The 16,722-nt window shown below is 38.1% G+C and overlaps 1 protein-coding gene across 1 annotated transcript; it reads right to left on the minus strand.

Annotated features, from left to right (window-relative positions):
• Positions 1 to 3,911: 3,911 nt before the first annotated feature.
• LOC149829623 (uncharacterized) lies at positions 3,912 to 15,774 on the minus strand. Its single transcript, XM_090015599.1, has 3 exons — positions 15,637 to 15,774; positions 14,230 to 14,571; positions 3,912 to 4,322 (listed from the first exon to the last, which is right to left on the minus strand). Exons 2-3 carry the CDS (start codon positions 14,368 to 14,370, stop codon positions 4,167 to 4,169), a joined length of 297 nt encoding a protein of 98 aa, XP_089871725.1. The 5' UTR covers positions 14,371 to 14,571; positions 15,637 to 15,774; the 3' UTR covers positions 3,912 to 4,166.
• Between the last annotated feature and the right edge of the window lie 948 nt (positions 15,775 to 16,722).

A 16,722-nucleotide genomic window follows, 5' to 3' on the forward strand; every position in this document is an offset into this window, starting at 1 on the left:
CTTGACCCTGCCAAAGTTCCTCAATGTGCTTTACTTAACCCTCATGCTCAGCTATCTATTGAAATTCATGAAATTCTATTACACTGGTCGTGGAGCATGCACCAGCATGATGAGCTAAAATGTAAGAAGGCTGAATCCTTTTCAACTAAGTCTGCATGGGAGTTAATTTGACTGGTTCTTTGGTCCACGATTCAGATGTGCTAAGTTCATATGGTGAAAAGAGTCCTTACCCAGAGCTGCATTGACATTGCAATTAGTAGTTCTAGGAAAGTTACTCACTCATGAAAGATTGATGCAGTTTGGCATTAATGTTATCAGTAGGTATGTTTGTCACAACGCCATTGAAACTTCACCCCATTTATCTTTTGCATGCCCCAAGATATGGAGAAAAGTTGTTTTCCTTTTGTGGACGATGCAGAGAGACCTATTTGCAAATTGAGGATCTACTAATACGTTGGGGGTGCCAAGTTTCAGCAGGTTCAATTCTTTAATGCATAAGTTTTCTATGCAAGCCAAATATGTTTTTAAAAACTAGTGGAAGAGACTCTAATATATATATATATACCTTATTTTGTAAAGTTTTGATGTTTAATTGCTTCCCACTAAATGTTTTGTCTCATATCTAAGAGGGGGAGATTTTTCTAGTGGTTTAAATAGAGTTGTTCTCTATTCTTTACTTTAGTGTGTTAAGTATGAGGTGTTGAGGTTTCCTTTGACCAAGTCATTTTTGACTTTTTATTTTTTTGAATGGTGTGACCGGAAAGACTTTAAAAATGCATTTATATAGTGTTTATAGGGTGTTGTGACTGTTGGATGGTTTTGGTGGTCCTTAACTATTGGTCAAAGGCAAGTGATCGTTTAAGGTCATTTTCATTCAATTTTCAAATCATTGAATTTATAGTATTTAATTTCATTTATCAAAAAAAATGTATTGGCCTTTCAAAAGTCTATAAATCTCTTTATTTTTGTCTTTTGGTTCATTAAATTTTCTGATTCTCAAGCTTTCTCTCTTTCTATTCTTTTGTTCTCATTTTGACTTGCTAAGTTCATATGTGAGAGGTTACCTAATCTTGCGAACCAGTGACGCTCCTGAGGTTCAAGCCTATTTGTATCCTGAGAATTCTGTCGCAAACAAACCCTTTTTGTATCTTTAAAATTTTTGAAATGAGACGATTGAAGTTCTAAAGATAGTGATAGTGCCTCTAAGCTTGGAATCTCACTTTTTTCAAAATCATGTTTTTGGCCAAAGTATGTAACAACAAATTCATCTCAAAGCTTAGCATGCACACGCTACATGCATGTACAACATGTTGCAGGAGGTGATGGAGGCACTGCACCGGGCAACCATTTTGTTGGCAATGGCAGTGGGGGACTGCAGCCCCAAAACACAGTCCAGCTTACCTTTGGAGGTGAAGGATTTATGGGTATGCTTCTTGTTTGAACACCTAAAAGAAAACATGAGAATTTCTCAGTTTGCTAGTCTATCTATCCTGCAGTAGCTAGATGAATCAAAAAGATAAAAAGTTCAGGCCTATTAATTGGCACACCGATAAGTTATAATGACATAACTGGAAGGTTACATTGCACTATCTTACCTAATTAAACTGTCTCATATTTAAATCATATGTTTTTTTTTTTTTTTGGGGGGGGGGGGGGAGGAGGGGGGGATGAAAAAACAACCCAATAGTAAGAGACCTGGCCACGTTAGACTTATACCTGCCAAACCTCCGGTGGCATAAAATCATATTTTTTATATTTATACAGAGAAACCACTCCGCTCCAGGATCAGACCTAGCCACACTGGCTCTACCTACCGTACTTACAGTCGCTGTCCTGACAATGTAAAATTTGGTAGGCTTACCCTTTGCCCACAAGGGGTCACCACGCTTCAGCTTATGCAAGGGGTGATGCCCTTGAGATTTTAACCTAGAACGCCTACCTAGCTGCCTAGGCCCCATCCCACTATGCAAACCCCTTTGGGGTACCATAGTGCACCCCTAGCATTGCTTCACCTTAATGTGCAAGGGGCTAACACCCATGGGATTTGAACACAGACCACACATCTAGTGGCTCAGGCCAGATCCCACTGCGCCAAATCCATTTAAGGCGAATCACACGAGGGTTATCCTTCATCTTTCCTAAACACACACACACACACACACACACACACACACACACACACACACACACGCGCGATTGATGGCAAACTCTTTCCATTCAGCTGAACCTTATAATGTTGATGGCAGAGCAAAAGTCTTCTCTCTGTTCATATTTTACTTTTGTCAGTTTACCAAAACACCAACTTTTGACTCCAATGTTCACACCTTTTCAAATGCAATAATAACCCTGAAATTCAAAAGCCATGGGCTGCAACTGATCAAGTCTACCCTGTTTAAGCTCAGTGCCGTTCAGTTGAACTAGGCTCAAGCTCAATCTAGATCAAGCACAGCTCAAGCTGAATACACAAACATTACTTTTAAGTGTGAGGCCGAACCCACTGACTGCATCTTTATCAGAATGAATGTTGTCAGTATTGAGCTGAATCACCCGACATGTCTCGTATTGGCAGAAAATCGATACGGAACAAGCCTGAATCGGCTAATTTTCAAATCAATAAATAAATTTATTTTTTAGTATTGTTTAATTTTTTTTTACACTTGTCATTCTCAAGTTAAAAGTTGGGCAATATGATTTGTTCAGCATCATTCTGTTGCTAAGAATCACACTTTTGACCATCTTTTTTTGTTTTGAAAATATGATAAGAGTCATGAAATTTAGGTACATTGTATGCCATTGATTTTTGAAAACCTTAGAAAACCAAATTACATATAGCAAAAACATGATCCAAAACCTATTTTATATTAAAAATAAAAGCAAAGCTTAACAAGCCTCAGCAAACTCAAGTCACTTGAGCAAAACAAGAAAAGGGTAGGCTATAGCTGGGTCTTTTATGTGAATAAGCAAGATTGAGCTTATTAAGATGGCTCGGTTCGTTGTGCAGCCCTATTGATATGCATATAGCATTGAATTTCATATGATAAGGTAGCCTAGCATCTTGTAAGAAGGAATGAATGGACTCCAAGTAGACCAGACAAGAAGCTGATGTGAGTTCACCCGCTTTTGTCCACCTTACCACAACACCAATTCTTTTCCATAACTTTTTTACTCCATGTCAAGTCCTTCTTGATCCAACATTCTTTATATTTGGGGTTAAACGAAATAAGTTGGATCATTGGGTCAAACTATAATAAGCACAAAATGGTGCCTAGTTTTTCAGGCAAGGGGTAAAATCATTAAGAAAAAAATCAATTGACCACATTTATCATATTTTGAGTAACCATGTTTGTCATTTTTTTATCTCGACCAAAGCACAAAATGGTGCCAGAAGCGAGTGCCATCTACATATTTTGTTAGAAAAAGAAAAGGAAAAAGAAAAACTCCCTGAAATCCAACACGTCTGGATTCCTTATCAGATTACTTGCCACAGTACGTGACCACAAATATTTTCTTGATTGAAGAAAGAAACCTAAATTGATGTTTTAAGTTGTGTAAAATATGAACAGAAAACCTGCTGTTGTCAGGAAGCAAATAAAGTAGAGAAAGATGCTCAACGCCAACATCGTGTATACTATCTGGACCATGGTGTTTCAAGAAACTCATTGTTGATTTTTACACTAGTTGTCACTTTTTTTTTATAACGAGGAACCCTTGCTGAAGCTAGGAAAACCGCGGGTGGGGCCCCACGACCACCCTGCCTTACAGTGGCCCACCTCTGAAAGCTACGGACACACCCGTGCACAAGCAAAGTGTTATAAGCAGGAATTATAGATTGAACGGATTGTTGTCTACACTAGTATAACAGTTAACCAGGCTAGCCTAAGTACCAGAAATATGCAAATTATAATAAAATCTTAAGCACCAATTCTTGAGAGCCTCCTTCTACACAAAGTATCAAATTGCAATGTTCATGTGATATATTTTCGTGAGGACAGGCAAATCAGTGAAAGATTTCACAGTTAACAATCCATATACGCATGAAGAAAAAAGTGGACGACTCACATAATACAACTTGATTAAAGTAGTCATGTAACACATAGCAGGCTTTGCATGTCACTGACAGCCATCCAATATGCAATACCAACAGGTTGCCTAGCATTACAACTGCATCATCCTGTCTCCTGCTCAAATTCATCACCTTCACTTTCATCTACATTATCCACGTCATCATCATCTGCCTCACCATCAAACTCTTCCTTCTCGTTGTCTTGAGTCACCTTCCCAATTACAACCAAATTGGCATTTGCTTTCCTGATTTCATTGAACTGTAATGAAAACCTTGGTGAGAAATTCCACTTGATTATCATGAGGGAACTGTTTCAGAAAGATTTGTCAAAAAAGTGAAAAACAGCTAACTGATTATCACATTGACAATCACACTCGTTTCCATGAGATTTTCTTTAATGGTGATCTCTCTCTTACATTTGAAGAAGATATAACAGAAGATAAATTAAAGAAGTTCCCTAGGAACCTACCATAACCTGAAACATAAGACGCCTGATCCATAAAAAAATATGACAAACACAGATAACATGCCTATGGGATTGAACTTCAGATAGTTTATATTGTCATCACCATTTTTCCATTGCCAGGTTTATATGATTATAACAGAATCAACAATTTGACTTTAGAACGATTTGATAAGGAGATAAAGAACCAAATTATCGAATGACTCAATCAAGGAGAATGAAAGAATTGAAGACATTTAAAACATTCGAACATGTAATGGAGCACTATTCCAGTTCTTGAACAAGTGTACAGAAAATCTGTGACTGAACTCTAGCATTGGTGAGGATGAGCTTATGAAAACCTAAATTTGTACAAAAATGTAAAGTCAGCAACCTGGAACAGGCAAGCATCAGTTTGGGACCAAATCATATTATCCAACTTGATTAAATATAACACTCATCTTTTCTATACTGAGAGGGGGCAGTTGCCAGTGTCTAGCATTTATGAAAACCATAAAAAAGTTTCTTCTCTATCAAAAATAATTAAATCCTGCCTCTAAGATACATGTCCATAGATATCACTTTTGTAAGGATAAGTGTTCCCAATGGATAAGGGAGAGAGCTTGTAATGAATTCCTAATGGTCTTTCACATGTGTTCAAACAGTAGCCATTTAAGAAAAAAGCATGAAACATCTCAACAGGATAAGTGGGAGTTCCAACCATGCAACCTAACATATCAAAGGAAAGCTAAAGGAATTGTTGAGGACATGGGTCATTGTCTGGAAACATTTTAGCTAAATCACGACAATTTTTCTCTTTTTCTAATATCAATTATTTCTAATATTGTTTACTTTGATGGATTCTGATACATTATACTACCATGTATTGAGCTGAAAAGATTTGTATAAATTATGTCATCTCCAAATAAATGGTAGAACAGTATTTTTCTGGTACACTCAAAAATTGCTAATACTAGACTGTCCAAGCTTAATCTGAGAATTTATTCACCACTGCCTTAAAAACATAACCTACTTATGTAGCGTTTATGTACTCACTTTCTGTAAGAAGTCCATCAGAAATTTTAGCAGCAACATGGCACCCATTACCAAATACATGGACTGCCATGAACCAAAGGTGGGATGCAGTAATCCTAGATTCATTACAATCGTGAGCATGCTGCAATCCAAAATGATAACAAAGGCCCATTTTTCTATGAATGCAAGATAAAATATCCTGTTTTTATCTGTCACCATTACTGACATTAAATAGTAAAGAAAATCAAAGAGAACTTAGAATAATCATGGTTAATTGCTTACAAGAAGTTCAACTTAGTAAAAAGTGTCTCATGCTTTACTAGTAGCTCAATAACATGTTTTAAAATCAAGTAAAGGTCCAAGAATCCATGTAGTTAGGTAGCAAGATACTCTTCTTAAAGCTGTTCATAGAAATGACTGGAGAGATGCAATATGAAGCTTCACTAATGCCAGATTTGTACTTTCTCATTCTCCATAATTTTGTAATAGGCAATCTAGTAAAGAAGAAGATTAAGTTTTCAATAATTCCGTAACATATGCCAAAACCAAGTATCCCGTGGCAGCAAAACATTATTATTGAAGCTAACCATGGAGATGACTGGACACTGGACTGATACAATGTGGAGCTTAACTAATGTGGATGTGTGCTTTATCATTCTCCATAATATTGGAATAAGGTGTTTGTCAAAAGGAGTCAATGTTTTATATAATTTTGATAAAATACATATTCATGGCCAGGAGAGCTCAAGAGGCTTGCCAATAGTTAATTAATGTCTACTATTCAGCAGAAGAATTAAATTTTCACCTCTTTTGTGCATGCCCATTTTTCAGGACATCTTTTGAGCTTGCAATCAGCATCAAATTTGACAGGGTTGAATCTGTGAACAAATAACATTGGCCCCTTGGATAAGTGCCAGGAATAAGAAATGGACTTGCACTTGGACACGTCAATGTTCTTTAGCCCAGTGGTATGAGTGGCTAGAAAGGAACCAGAAATTTTTTTTAAAACACATTTAATAACCTTATTGGTATCCACCACAGCATTAAAAATTCTATTCAACATTTTTTCCCCAAGGACGATGTTTTAAAATAGATTGAAGCTTCTAGGATAGGAACACTTTGGAGTTGCAGCCTATTATATTTTCATATTATTCATTATTTTCCTTCATTTTTCTATTTTTTTAGTGAGTATTTAGAGTTGATTTCTGGTCAACTCTTTTCCTTTTCTTAATGAGAAAATGCCTTCAATATATATATATATATATATGAAAATGTGTAGGTGCATGATCACTTTCGAACATGACCAGAACAAACTCGGGCGGAGCGTCCATCGCATGCGCAATGGACGTTCCATGCAAGGTTCCACCAAATGACACCTTTAGCGGTGACTTTTTTCGCCACTAAAGGTTACCGCTGAGACTTTTAGCGGCGAATTTTGTCACCGCTAAAAGTCCCAGTGCGGAAAGACTTCACGCGCGCGATGGACGCTCAGCAGAAGTTCATTTTGGTCATGTTCGAAAGTGATCATGCACCTACGCACTACTCCTTATATATATATATATATACAACAACAACAACAACAACAACTACGCCTTCATCCCAAAACAATTGGGGTCAGCGATATGAACCAAAAAAGAAATTCATTTTGGGTCTTCCACATGAATCCTTTTCCTCCAATCATTTCTATCCAACGCCATGTCCTCGGTGAGGTTCAAAGCATTCATATCCTTTCCTATCATCTCCATCCAAGTCTTCCTAGGCCTACCCCGACCTCTTTTAACTAATATATTTTCCCATTTCTCCAACCTTCTAACTGGAGCATCATTAGGCCTTCGCCGAATATGTCCAAACCACCGTAAACGATTCTCTCGCATCTTATTTTCAATGGGTGCAACACCTACCTTCTTACGTATCTCTTCGTTCCGAATCTTATCTTTTATTGTATTTCCACACATCCATCTAAGCATCCGCATCTCAGCTACACTCATTTTTTGAATATGATGTCTCTTGGCAGCCCAACATTCCGTACCATATAGTAAAGCGGGTCTAATAGTCGTCCTATAAAACTTTCCCTTCAACCGCAATGGCATTCTACGATCGCACAGCACTCCAGTAGCACTTTTCCATTTCATCCACCCAACCTTTATCCTATGATTTACATCTCCATCAATTTCTCCATACTTTTGAATGATGGATCCCAAATATTTGAAATAATCATTCACCGGTATATCTTGCTCACCAAGCTTCACTACACTCCCATCACTACTTCGTTGCTTACTAAACCGACATTCCATATATTCAGTCTTACTCTTACTCAACTTAAAACCTCTAGCTTCCAATGTCTGTCTCCATAATTCTAACTTAGCATTAACCCCAGCTCTAGACTCATCAATCAAAACAATATCATCAGCAAACAACATACACCACGGTACATTTTCTTGAATTGATCTCGTAAGCTCATCCATCACTATCGCAAATAGGAAAGGGCTTAAAGCAGATCCTTGATGTAACCCAACCGTTATCGGGAAATTGGTTGTCACCCCTCCACAAGTGCGGACATTGGTTACTACTCCTTCATACATATCTTTAATTATACTAATGTACTTGAGAGAAACACCTTTCTTCATCATTGTCCACCAGAGAACGACCCTAGGTACTCTATCGTATGCCTTCTCTAAATCAATAAAAACCATATGCAAATCTTTGTTCCTCTCTCTATATCTTTCAATAAGTTGTCTAAGAAGATGTATAGCTTCCATAGTTGATCTTCCAGGCATAAAACCAAATTGATTCTCCGATATCATGACAACCTTCCTCAACCTAGACTCAATCACCCTCTCCCAAAGTTTCATAGTATGACTCATGAGTTTTATACCACGATAGTTTGTGCAATCTTGTATATCACCCTTATTCTTATATAAAGGCACCAAAGTACTCTTCCTCCACTCATTAGGCATCTTATTTGTTCGCCAAATCAAGTTAAAAAGATTTGTCAACCATTCTAAACCTTTCTCTCCCAAGTATTTCCAAGCCTCGATAGGTATACCATCTGGGCCAACTGCCCTTCTTGATTTCATTTTCTTCAAAGCCTCTGCAATTTCTTTCTTTTGAATCTTGCGCATGAAGTCACGATTTATCTCATGAAAAGGAATGGAGAAGTCTCCAAGATCTTGAGCATGACTATCATTAAATAGCTTATCAAAATAATCTTTCCATCTCTCCTTAATCTCCTCATCTTTGACTAAAACCCTTTGCGTTTCATCTTTGATACATCTAACCATACCCAAATCCTTCGATTTCCTATCTCTCATCTTTGCAAGCCTATAAATATCCTTCTCGCCTTCTTTGGTATCCAACTTGTCATAAACCTCCTTATATACCTTAGCCCTCGCGTTTCGAACAACTTTTTTAGCTTCCTTCTTTGCTATCATATACTTCTCCAAATTCTCATTATCACGACTCTTACTTAGATTTCTATAACACTCTCTTTTAACCTTAATAGCTAATTTGACATCCTCGTTCCACCATGATGTATCCTTACCTAGTGGTGCACCGCCTTTAGACTCACCCAATACCTCCTTAGCTACTTTTCTCATACCACCCGCTATCTTATTCCACATTGATTCTGAATCCTCCTCGAGACACCAATCAACTTCCTTAACTACCTGCTCTACAAACATTCCTTGTTTAGCTCCTTTCAGTGCCCACCACTTAATTCTAGGATCTATCCTATGTCTATCCCTTTTGCGGCATTGTCTAATTCTAAGATCTAAAATTAAGACTCTATGTTGTGTAGCTACACTTTCTCCTGGTATAACCTTACAATCGATGCAACAACCCCTATCTCTCTTTCTAAGTAGGAAAAAATCTATCTGACTCGTATTAACCCCACTTTTAAATGTTACTAGGTGAGACTCCCTCTTCCTAAACCAAGTGTTTGCTAAGATCATATCATAGGACAAACAAAAATCTAAAATCCTTTCTCCACTTTCATTTCTTTCTCCTATACCATAGCCTCCATGGATATTCTCAAATCCATCCCTACTAATGCCTACATGTCCATTAAGGTCACCGCCGATGAAAAGCTTTTCTCCATAAGATGTCTCTTGTACTACTCCATCTAAATCTTCCCAAAATTGATGCTTAATGGAATCATCTAAACCTACTTGAGGTGCATAAACACTAATAATATTAATAATATCCGTACCTAATACTAATTTAATAAGTAAAATTCTATCACCCTTCCTACGGACCTCAACTACATTATCTATAAACTGACGACTCATAACAATCCCTACTCCATTCCTATTCCTATTTATTCCTGTATACCAAATCTTATATCCCCAAGGTTCTATCACTTTAGCTTTCTCACCTACCCATTTGGTCTCTTGAAGACATAAAATATCAATCTTTCTCCTACACATAACATCTACTAACTCTACCAACTTACCAGTTAAAGACCCTATGTTCCAAGTGGCTAACCTAATTTTAATATATATATACATTTATGTTTTCAGTTGGGCGGAGGATATTTTTTGTATAGAATAACAGCAAAAGACATTCAAACCTTAACATAGGTTTATTTCTTAACCAACAAAGAAAACTGAAGCAAATATATTCATTGAAGGCACTTCTCTTTCACATATCAAAATGGCAGTAAGATTTAATTTTCAATAAAATTTATTGAATTTTAAAAGCATAAAAGGTAATGATTTTAGTATACTAAAAAGGCTGAAAATTATTGGACATACAAATGAATCTAGAATGACTTATATGGAAGCATATGTGGAAGTCACTTGAATAACCAAAGTAACGGATCATCGGGCAGTATAAGGAGTAAAGGATTTCCAAGCAGCATGGTGTGTCTTACGAAAATCCAGTGACCTTTTCCAAGTAATATCCATATGGGAGAAATAAATTTTGACCATAGATGAGGCAAGGACATAGCAATAGTGGGAAGCACACTTGGGAAATGGACAGATGCCAGATTAACTTATGACTATTTTATAAGTACATCTAGAGAGAAGGGGAGTCTAGCAAAGATCAAAAGGGGAGAAAAAGCCCGCTTGATACATATGGTGGACCTCCTTTAGATGGTTTCTTTTTCATTGTCAGTGAATATTTGGTGATCAATAGTGGATTATAGTGATATGAGTCACTATTTTAGATCTTTTTTCCTTTTTTTTGGTGATAACATGAGCATACTTTATTATTGTTTGACTAGCTTGCCATTCAGATGGAAGGATTTTCTACAATTGATTGGCATTGATATCATAATATCTTAGGCATGAGACTATGAAACACTTGTCTAGCTTTATAAGATTTTATTGTTCATAAGCATCATAAAGTAGTTAAATTGCTACTAAATTATTCCAATGTGAATAGGACCTCACAAAATATGTATCAACTGCTTCACATGTATTACTCATTGTTTTTAACATCAAATATTCAAAGTAAGCCTGTTAGTCCTCAATTTCACTCTCATCCCAAATGTTGCCAAAACAATTATTGTTTTTAATGCCCTATTGCATGCATATTTTCATACTTTTAAATTTAGTGATCTAGAGGTGTCTTAATGTGGTTTAAGGACTATGATCTCCGTTTTTATTACCCCCATCAACTTTTTATTATTTCACATCTCAAATTATTTCAGATAAATCTTCCCAAACAATTCCCATATCACTTCATATCTGCTTGTTGCTTCCCCTGTCCTCTTGAAATTCAGATTTACCAATTCCTGTTTCCAAATTTGTGCATTACTCCCTGATTTCCCCAATCCTCTCGAAATCCTCTAGCAACTATGATTGTAATTCCTCCATTGTTCCTAAAGATGCCTGTCAATAAAATGGAAGATAGAATTGGAAAGTGTCAATAGCATCTGATCCAGCATGCCTAAATCCCTGTTCACTAGCATCTGATCCAGTATGCTCAAATTCCTGTTAACATATCGGAAGTTCAAGCCCCAAGATAGTACAGTTGGAAGCAGCCCCCCTAATTGCGTGTAGTCCACAAAAGAGGAGCAAAATTAAGTTTTTCTGGGTACACTAATGATTAATTTCAGTTACATTCTTTAACAATTAATAAAAGGGTACATTTTTCAATTTTACTTTGAAAAAAGGTATCAACCTTTTCGACCTTAAAAGTAACTTCACATTTTCAAAATTGCTACCACCTCTGAGGATTGTTTTAGTCATTCCAATCAGTTGAACCTACTAACCTCAATATAAAGGGTCTAAAGTTACACAAAATACCAAGTTATAGTCAAGGAAGACATCAATATCTGGGTCTACTCGGAAGTTTGAAATTTTTTGCAAGAAAGTCCATCATCCACTCCTAGAGAATCTGATTCAGTAAATGTGGATCAGTGTTGTTAAAAACGCGCCTCAAGGCCCAAAAAGTGCACCTCGCCTTGAGGTGAGGCCCTTTGTGCCTTGAGGCGCACATATAAAGCGTAAAGTTAGTGAGGCACAAGCCTCATGGCGAGGCACGCCTTAGCATGAAGCGTGCACCTCATTTTTTACAAGTCAAAAAAAGGGGGAGGCCCCGACTGATTAAGGCCTCCCCCTCCCGTCTCTCACTCTCAACTCTCGCCCTCTCTCTTGTCTCTCACCCTCCTCCCTCTCTCTCTCTGTGTCGAAAAGAAGAAGAAGAAGGCGTCACCCTCCCTCAATAGGTAAGAGTCTCTCTCCGTCCCTCTGTTTCTCCCTCTTGATCCCTCTATCTCTCCCTCTCTCATTGTCTCCCTCCTTCCCTCCCTCTGTTTCTCCCTCTCGCTCTCCCTTTCTCTCTCTCTCTCTATCTCTCCCTCTCTCGTTCTCACCCTTTGTGTCTCCCTCTCTCGTGATCTCCCTCTCTCTCTGTGTCACCCCTCCCTCTCTCTCTGTGTCACCCCTCCCTCTCTCTCTATCTCCCCCTCTCTCATTGTCTCCCTCTCTCTCTTTGTCTCACCCTCTCTCGCTCTCCCTCTCTCGTTGTCTCCGTCTCTCCCTGTCTCACCCTATGAGCATTATCTAATCAATTTGACCCCATGGATGTGTTCAACATGATATTTTTAGGAAATCACAATTTGGATTAAAAACATGATTTTTTCAATTGTGAAATATTGGTATGTTGCATTAATTTTATTTATATTTTTACATATTTTTAAAGGAGTTTTTGAAGTTTTTTTTTTTTAAATTTGAGGCTTACGCTTTACGCCTCGCTTCGGTTTTTGGTGGAGGGCTACACTACGCCTCAACGCTTTTCATAACATTGATGTGGATAAAATATTTCCCAAGATATATAAAAGTTTGAGCGCAAAAATTTTGGAACATTCAACAAAACAGATATAAGGCCCAGAAAATGACGTCTTGCTTAGGGCACATAAGGAAGCAAGAAAATTTCTCATAGGAAAAAAAATTTTTGCCTATGAGAAGTTTTGATATGATAATTTTTCTAAATGAAAAAAATTCACTTGTTTGTGTATCATGAGAAAAATAAAATGAAAATGTTATAAAAATGAGATAGAAGAGGGGGGAGGGGGGGGCGGGCGGTGGGGTGTGGAACAGCCTCTCCACCATGTTTGCTACCTCTTGCGTCTCCACCACACCTCTTGAGTCAGGGTTGTGATGTGAGGAGCAGGAGGAGGTGGGTTGAGCCAAAGGTGGTGGATGGGCAGATTCAAGGGCTTCCAGATAATCATCGAGAACATCTACTAGGAGATGTACTCCCTCCTACTCGAGACCTACATCAAGGACTCCACCGAGAAGCACCGCCTCTTCCACGCTGTTGAGACCATCCCCTGTGTCACCAAGAAGGCCCAGTGGATACTCCGATGGATCACTAGGTCTGAATCGTTCGCTGAGTGTCTCGTTGCCTTCGCCGCCGTTGAGGGCATCTTCTAGGAAAGTTTTTGAACCATCTTCTAGCTCAAGAAGCAGGGGTTCATGTCGGGGCTCACCTTCTCCAACAAGTTCATCTCCCGGGACGAGGGGCTCCACACCGATTTCGCATGCCTGCTCAACCACTGGCTCAACGAGGCAAAGGTGCAGCAAATCGTGCGCTTGATCTATTTTTGTAAAAGTTTCTAGGTTGAAAACTTGTTTTGCAGTTTTACGTCGAGGCCGTCAGAATTAAGTTAGTGGTAGTGGTGGTGGTGAGATGGGGTTGAAAGAGGAGCAGCAGCAGCAGCACTAGTTGTAGTGGTGGGGAGGTGGGTGGGGAGTGTGTGTGTGTGTGTGTGTCTTTTAAATGAAAATTTTCCTTTGGTAGGAAATATTCTTCACCCCCCCCCCCAGCAAGCGGAGGAATGTTTCCTATCAAACATTGTACTTTTTAGAAGAAAAAATGTCTCAAAGAAAAATTCTCTCTCGTTTGGAATGGTAAAAAAAATCGTACATTTTTTCTTTCTACATTCACTTTTCCTACATCTTTCTCACTTCCAAATGTGCCCTTAGAGATTATCTTAACAGCCTACTGAACAGATGATCAAGCGTAGATGGCTCGATAAGAAACATAAATAACAGTAAAATAGAATTAAACAAAAGGGTTATTGCAAAATGTTGTTTTTGTTCACTATCAAAATCAAATGAACTAAGAACAGTGACATGCTCATAGGTGATTTAACATGGTCTTGGTGTGAACCAAGATGGAATGTAACATAGTATCAAAGGCAAGATAAGAAGAGAGAGAGAGAGAGAGAGAGAGAGACCTTGTCTTCCAGATCAGCTTCCTCGAGGGTGAGGGTGAACACGTCGTTCTGGGATTGAGGCCATTGGGAAGGGAGGAGGAGAGAGGAGGGAACGACGGGTGTCGCCGGCAACTGGTGTGTGAACGATGGGAACTGCGACATCTCTGACGATACCCAACAACCAATTCTTGAGAAGCCAAAAGAGCGAGTGCACGGGAATTCACCAAACAGCCAAATTCACCCCTTCACCTTTTCTCTTTTTCTTTTTCAGTAGAATAGTCTATTCAGAGTGCACGTTTGGAAGAATTCTCCGAGATTGAGAATTGTCACTGAGCCCCAACGTTTTTCTTTTGTTCTCTTTGCCTTGAATCATAGTGACAAAAGTTTAAAACAGCTTTCTTGACTATGAATTTCTTGTTAGATTTCTAAAATATTTTATTTTTCTCAAGATTTATCGGCAAAATCTTGGAAAAAATAAATAACTTCTCAAAACAATCAATAAAATTAAACAATAATAAAATTAAAATGAAAACAAATTGATTACACAATTTAATTTTACAGGTAAAGAAAAAATAAAATATATTTTCAATTTCAATATCATATCTAAGAAATATCAACTATCAACCATCAAACATCAAATAACAACCATCGAAATGGCAGTGGGCAAAGATGCGAGTATACTTGCAGCATGCCAACAAAATGACAGTGGGTAAAGATGCTTCTTCGTAGGAGTTTCAATGTAATTACAGATAGGTGAAAATCCTATCAACAAGCAGTAAATCATGGCATGAGGAAGTATCATTTTCATTAAGAAAAAAAGGAACAACGATGAAAAGAAATGACCAAAATCTTAGAACAAAACCCACACAAGTTATAAGTAAAAAGGGAAGCAACCAGTCACAATTTTGAAAGCCGCACTTACGCAAGAGAGAGAGATCCTCTCCCATTCATGCAACTCTTCCACAAAACTTTTGCTTGTGGTTGAGTCTTTTCAAATTGCAAACCACGGTTGCAACTAGCATGGCAAGAGCCACCTACATTTACCCAAAACCTGTCATAACTCTTCATGTTATGTAAATTTTCACAATTCATCTTGTTTTAGTGGGCAAGTAGGTGCATCAAAAAATCGTTTTTTCTGCATAATACTATCACACAAATCATCCCATTTTTTTGGAATAAAAAAACAGCCTCTAACAATAGCAAGAAAATCACCAATGTTTTCGTTCCTATCATATCCTTCTAGGCAAAAGTAAAACTGGTTATGAACTGAAGATCCATAAAGGCCTAAGGCCCCATCATTCTCGTACTAACTAACAACTTAAATGAGATAATGCTTTGTTTCTGGGGATTCTTCACCGAATCAATGGCAGTAATAACAGACAGAGAGAGAGAGAGAGAGAGAGAGAGAGAGAGAAAATTGGGACTTACCGGTCAGTTACCGCACCACTGCCACCCCTCCGACGCCTCACGCAGCCAGGCTACACCGGAAAACCTCACCGCCAGCCGCTAGGGTTCCGTCGTTCAGACGCATAGAAAGGAGAAAAGGAAAGGTGGGTGGGGGGCAGGGTGTTCTTGTTGTTGTTTTTTTGAAAGAGGGCAGGGTGTTCTTGTTAAACCCCCCCAAAAAAACAGAGCAAAAGTCAAAAGGTAATTTCGTGAGAAATTAAGAATACCGCGATATTTTTGTGATAAATAGTCACAGAAGATAATTTTTCTATAAATTCAATTTCTCGCCAAACTAATTTTCTCATGATTTTTTCACAAGAAATTGATATTTCTTGCGATATTTATCACACTACCTCGAAATCGAGTTTGTTCACGCTGTTTTATCTTCCACTTCATTAGGCTCTCTTTGGGAGCGTTGAACTTGATGTTCATTGCGGTTTTTCTTTTTTTGATAGTTAAGTTGGGGTTAGGCACGCCCCTTCCTGTTCATTGAACCAGTACTAACTATGATTTGTACACAAAAATAAAACCGCCATTCTGTCAATGGGTGTCAGTCTGTCTAAGTCTTATTTCATTCCTCCTCTGGCTGTGCTAGGTTTTTAACCAAAATTAAGTTTTACAGTAACTATGACTACTGTTAATCCTATCAAAACTGTACAAAGCTTGTAACATGCCCTATAGCCAACTCTTCTCTAAATCTCTTTCCTTTCAAGGCTTGTAACACTTGACAGTAGACATTCATTCAGCTTGTTTTAAAGATGATTTTTCCTTTCATTGTTGCATTCTTTAGGATTGTTGATCATGCATACCATTCTCTATCCTCCAACTTTTCATCCTTGGAAAAACACCCTACTTCTACTGTATAACCTCCTGGAGTGGGCACTGTCTACCTTATATACATTTTGTCTTGGAAGATGCTTTGGATGTTGACCTTTACCTATCCCCTGTAAGAGGGTTTCTAATATCGTAGGTGCATCTATCATGCAGCCACCGAGTATTCTGAGTGCTTGAGAGTACACATCACCTGCTCTCTCACAATCGCATCCTTTGTTATTTGTTGCAGAGTCT

The sequence above is a fragment of the Nuphar pumila genome, chromosome 8 (assembly GCF_984573655.1).
Source record: "Nuphar pumila chromosome 8, dmNupPumi1.hap1.1, whole genome shotgun sequence".
NCBI classification, from domain to species: domain Eukaryota; kingdom Viridiplantae; phylum Streptophyta; class Magnoliopsida; order Nymphaeales; family Nymphaeaceae; genus Nuphar; species Nuphar pumila.